The sequence below is a fragment of the Carcharhinus amblyrhynchos genome, chromosome 8 (genome assembly GCF_965287045.1).
Source record: "Carcharhinus amblyrhynchos chromosome 8, sCarAmb.v2.hapA, whole genome shotgun sequence".
Lineage (NCBI taxonomy): Eukaryota > Metazoa > Chordata > Chondrichthyes > Carcharhiniformes > Carcharhinidae > Carcharhinus > Carcharhinus amblyrhynchos.
In genome coordinates, this window is record NC_137331.1 from 92,344,055 (window position 1) to 92,350,054 (window position 6,000).

General features: G+C 42.6%; 1 protein-coding gene across 1 annotated transcript in view; it reads right to left on the bottom strand.

Moving 5' to 3' along the window:
* LOC145346769 (myosin light chain, embryonic-like) overlaps nt 1-2,898 on the bottom strand; it is a 29,562-nt gene extending 26,664 nt beyond the window's left edge. Inside the window, exon 1 of the mRNA XM_080194481.1 lies at nt 2,708-2,898. Coding sequence (XP_080050607.1) covers nt 2,708-2,818 — 111 coding nt within the window. The 5' untranslated portion in view covers nt 2,819-2,898. The remainder of the gene's footprint in view (nt 1-2,707) is intronic.
* Between the last annotated feature and the right edge of the window lie 3,102 nt (nt 2,899-6,000).

The following is a 6,000-nucleotide window of genomic DNA, read 5'->3' on the forward strand; positions in this document are numbered from 1 at the left end:
GAGAAAACTAGGGGAAGGGGACCTGGGCAAAAAATTAGAGCCATGATCCTTCAAAAATGAAATTAGGAAACACTTATTCATGCAAAAAATGATAGCAGTTCAGAACAATGTTCCACAATACTGACGATTTTTTGTTTTTCTAAGATATTAAAGGATAGGGACATATGCAATTATGTGCAGTCAGGTCACAGATTATCTAAAATCTCAATGAATGACAGAACTGGCTTGAAGGACACTATAGCCTATGCCTTTGTTCTATTTTCAACCTAAGGGGATCACCATGGAGAGGTATACAAGAAAACATGATTATCAGATTATTAATTTAAACTGTAAAAGTAGGATGAGGGATGCAATGTAAAATGTAACTTAAAGCAAGATGTCAAGACCTCACACACAGAGTCATCAAAGTCTCATACACATTTTGTGGGAACTTGCTGTCAACACAATGGATGATGTATTTGAATATGAAGTAGTGGTGACTAGTTCTTAGAAAACTAATGAATTTGCTGTAAAGTGCCTTGGGATGACCAAAGATGCTGGATAAAAAACACAAGTATCTTTCATCACAGGGACCAGAACTTTCATTAAGACATCAAAATAATTGCTCTCTGTCAGCTATGTGTCTGAATTTGCAATTAGTTTGACAACTGTCAAACAGGGATAAATTGGGAGAGGGGGGTGGGCCTAGGTAAGACGCCTTGTCAAAGAGTCAGTGCAGATTGGACGGGCCAAATGGCCTCCTTGTGCACTCTTGGGATTCCTTGATTCTAATTTATCCTCTGTCACTTTTCCTCTATTCAGCATCCTTCATAAAACCTCCTGCCTTTTGGCCAGGTCTTTGTCACCTGTCCCAATATCTCCTTATGTGGCTTAGTGCCAAATTTAGCTGCTATCACTCCTATGAAAGTGGCTTGGCACATTTCCTATGTTAAAACCAAATGCCAGGTGCTGTATCACTGGAGAAAATTCAAAACTGTTGGTCTTGCGAATAAGATGATTGTATCAGATGGAAAATAAACCAAATTAGATGAAAACTAGATTTTATTCAAGGTATATTTTAATTGGATTCTCTGCTTCTTAAGCAGAAGTGTATATACTTGTCTGCTTCAGGCACTCAGAGCAGCATTGAACACTCCCAGTGCAGGCACTACAAGTGTTGACTACAGAATAAAGCTCCTTCTACACTGTTCCATCAAACACCTCAGATCCGTTACAGGTTAGATACAGAATAAAGCTCCTTCTACACTGTTCCATCAAACACCTCAGATCAGTCACAGGTTAGATGCAGAATAAAGCTCCTTCTACACTGTTCCATCAAATACCTCAGATCAGTTACAGGTTAGATGCAGAATAAAGCTCCTTCTACACTGTTCTACCAAATACCCTCAGGTCAGTTACAGCATAGGTTAGATACAGAATAAAGCTCCGAATGCATTGTCCCATCAAATACTCTAAGGTCAGTTACAGCACAGATTAGATACAGAATAAAGCTTCTTTTACACTGTTCCATCAGCACAGGTTAGATACAGACTAAAGGTCCTTCTACATTGTGTTATCAAACACTCCTCAAACCTGTTGCATTTTCAATCAAACCTTTCATGCAAAGAAACATCCCAAGGTAACTCAAGCTGGACAATGGATAGCAATAGATTAATACTGCTTTATCACTCAACTTTCTCATATCCTGTGCAAGGCTGAGCTTATCTTCAAATTGAAGATTAATATAATCACAGAATACCATAGATTTCCAATGCTGCAAAATCTGCCCATGCTTTCCGTGTCTCATTATTTCTGCTATTCAGAATTTATCTACCCCTCTCTATGTCCAGGCACAATTCCCCGAAATGTTGGCTCTATTCTTCACCACAGATGCTGTCTGACCTGCTGAGATTTTCCAGCATTTTCTGTTTTTGTCACAATTCCCCAATGCTCCCCAGATCTTGCCTCAACCTGCATCTGTCAATTTAGTCTTTAAAAAATTGTCCTTAGATGTGAGAGCAGTGACACAAAATCCCATTAATGGCCTAGTTTCCTCAGGGAAGTTGTGAGTCCCTGCTTGTTGAATAGCAGCAATGGGTTGCAAATGAATGGATTGTTCAGCCACATCAGAGGGCATTAAGAGTCAACAAGACAGAATCAGACTGGAGACGTATGTACACCAGATTGGGTAGGAGTGGCAGCTTCCTTACAGAGCACGTTCTGATAGCTTTAATGTTCATTTTTCTGGTGCCAGCTCACAGCATAGGAACCTAAGAATTATTTAAGGACAAGATGAAAAGTTGATCTGGTTCAGCTTTTACCATCCTGTCAGTCACATGATGCAAGTTACCAAATTCATTCAATTCAGTTTCAAAATTCGCAGCACTTTGAACTTCTAGGCTGCTAATCCAGCAACTAAACCACTTTGCTATAAAAACTGCCAAACTCTGCTGTCTACAAACTATCTCTCACTGAGTTCTGGACCTGTTGTCGTATTAAAAGTCTTTGTCCTCATTTACAAGTGTTTCGGTGCCTAGTTACCCCCCACCCCTGCAACTTTCGTAACAAGCACCCAAAGTAAAGATCCCTAACTGAAACATTCATTATTTCTGTTCCCTAAACATGCCTGAATTTTTCCATTTACGCACCGTTTTCTTTGGGCAGGCGTTCCGCTTTAAATCTCACACTAAAAGAGACTGATCTTGTCGATGGGGGAATGTGTACTCACAGTTACTTTCTTGGGGTCAAACTCAGGCTCTTTGGGGATGTCTGCCTCAACAGGTTTCATCGCCTCCTTCTTCGCTTCCTCCTTCTTGGGATCAGGTTTCTTGGGTGGCATGTTTGAGTGTCAAAAAGAGATGAGAGGACAGCAAGGGGAAGGAACAGAGGTTGAGCAGAGAATGGACACGCGATGTCTGGAACAGAGGCCTTTTATCTCTGATCAGCTCTCCCAGGCATGTCACAGTATCATTTCTCCATACATTCCAGGCCTGACAATGCAGCCTTCACTATAAATGGAAAAAAACATCTGTTGCTATTTAAAAGCTTTGGACTTCAGCATTGTCACCATCAGTCTTGGGATATAAAAGACTTTGAGTGGGCAAATCACAGCAATGACAAAGTCGCAATTCAGGCTGTCAGTCACAGCAGCCCCTTCAGATCCTTTCAGATTTAACGGTACTCATTAAATAGCAGCGTCCTGCAAAGCAAAGTTCGGACTAATGGTTTTTGTCTCCTCCTTTCCAGATTCAAACTAGGACAAACTTCCATGGTTCAGAGGATCTCTTCCCAGTATCTCCTGACTATTCTTTTCAGATAAGCCTGGGGCTGTGAGTGTTAGCTTGTTTTATAACATTGACCTCCGGGATAAAAGGTTATGGATTCAAGCTCCTTTCTGGGAACAGAGCCCACAATCCAGGTCAACAATGCAGTGCAATACTGAGGAAGTGCAGCATTCTCAGAGGCGCTGCCTTTCAGTCACGCCATGTATCTGCTGCCTATTCCAGCAGTTCAGGTAGATGTAAGATTTTAATGGTGCTATCTCGTGAAGAGTGAGGAAATTCTGCTAATGTATGGACCAACATTCCTCCCTTAGCTACCGCAACAAAACACAAAATTAGGTGCCACTTAATTTAGTGCAGTGTATGGGATCTTGCTGCATGTAGAATGCTGCTGTGTCTACCTCATTCATTGTGTAAGATTGTCACAAATTTAGTACTGCTGCAGCTACCCTTTTGGGTTCAGTGATATCAGCTGCTGCCTTAGAAGGTGTCAGTACTTTACTTGTATAGCAGTTGACTCACACTGCCCTATATCTATTTGCTCGATCACGTCATTCAGGGGTGCAACAAGAACCTTTCCTACAGTTTTACACATTTGTCTCTTCAGTTTGCCCAAAGTCGGACGGACTGGCGCCAGATGAAGCAAAGTTTGTCTTGAATTGAAGGCTGCTGTGTTCTACAGTAAGGTTACAAATGTGGACAGCCTGGAGAAGCTGTGTTTGTTCTGCTTTAGAGCAAAAAGGGTTAAGAGAGCCTTGACAGGTGTCCAACATCATGAAGGGTTTATGCAGCATATGTTTCCTATGGCTGAAAGCTGATAATGAGAGGTCACAAATTTAAGGGGACTAGCCAAAAAACCAAGAGACAACATAGAGAAAAATCGTTATACGCAATGAGCAGTTATGATTTTGAATGCACTGTCGAATAGTGTGCTGGATCAGATAATGGCTTTGAAAAGGGAATTAGATAATTACTTGAGGGAAAAAATGTTGCAAGAATATAGCGAAAGAAAAGGTCTTGTGGCACAGTGGTCGTATCCCTACTGGGATTTAATGGTGGATCAGTTTTTTTTAAATAATGTTTTTATTGCGAATTTTGCACTTTATATTCAGTACGATGCACAACAAATTTCCATGATTCAGCACAATACAGAACGATTATTATTTCACATATAAACACCGAGAAGTCCAGCACAGATCAAGATAAATAATTCAAAGAATCAGATATCACAATCCCTGCTGCTATGGTCAGCGCCTCCCCCTGTACAGATAGTGAAAGGACAACAGAAAAAAAGCGTGAGGAATCATGACAAGACCTTGAAAACATGGCACCATGGTGCACCTCCCATTCATGGAGCAACAAAACGGAGACCCAAAGCTCATAGAATTATCAGCCGTGCCCGAGTGTGCGTCACCACACACCACCCCCACACTCCCACCAACCAAAAAAAAAGAAGCACCAATGGCAAGGAAAACAATTCCAGTCCACTCCAGGATATTTAGTCTGTCAGCAAATAACTAACAAAAAAACATAGAAAAACACAACATCAATAGTTCTGATGGGGGGGGGGAGCTTTCCTCACCTAAAATAAGGATTTAAGGTCACACCAATAACCTCTGCATCTATCCTCCACCCACCACCCTGTTGTGGCACTACTCATCTTTCTTATAACTAAAGTGCAGAGAAATGTACTCCTACTGTGCAAATGCAAGGATTACAAGGCACAAAAAAAACCCAAACATTTATCGCACAACTCTCAAGACACACAACATACTCAAGGGCACTCCCTGACAAAAAAAAGGAAGAAGAGGGCCCCTGACCTCAGGTACCACTCTTCTCCCCCTCTCCCCCCACCCCCCCAAATTCCACCTTGGATACCACCCTCACTGTTGTTGGACTTATCTTGTCCCATTGACAGGGTAGATCCAGCAGAAGGTCTGACTCCAGACTCCAGGGGCCGGATTTTCTGGCTGCTCTCACCCCGAAACCAGAAAATCCCGCCTGAGGTCAACTGACCTTCCCATGGTCTGCCCCTCGCCTGCTACGATTCCCGTGGCAGACAGAATGGAAAAATTTGCCCCCTGAAGTTTCACAGCTAACATGAGCAAGGAAATCTAATGCTGATTATAGCCTACTACTGCCCTCCCACTGCTAATGAATTGATACTTCTCCATGTTGAACACCACTTGGAGGGAGCACTGAGGGTGGTAAGGGCACTTAATGGCTGGAATTTTACCGGCACGCCTGCCCCAATTCCGGAAACAGGCGATGCTCTGAGAATGGCGTTCTCTGTTGCCTCGGACTGACATACCGATAAAATTGCACCCAATGAACTCTGAATGGGCGTGTTCAATATCCAACACCAGGAATGGCTCAGTAACACCACTGCTGACCAAGATGACTGAGTCCTGAAGGACATACTGCCAAACTGGGCCTACAATAGGTGGTGAGGCAACCAGCAAGAAGGAAAAATTGACCATTTAGCAAGGCCAATGCACCTAACCAGCACATCTGTCAAACTAGACCTGGTCCTCACCAATCTAGCTGCCACAGATGTACCTGTCTATTACAGTATCAGAGTGACCACCACACAATCTTTGTGAAAACAAAGCCCTGTCTTCACACTGAGGATATCCTCCATTGTGTTATGTGACACAGCCACTGTGCTATGTGGGATAAATTCAGAAAAGATCTAGCAGCTCAAAACTGGGCATCCATGTGGAGCTGTGGGCCATTAGTT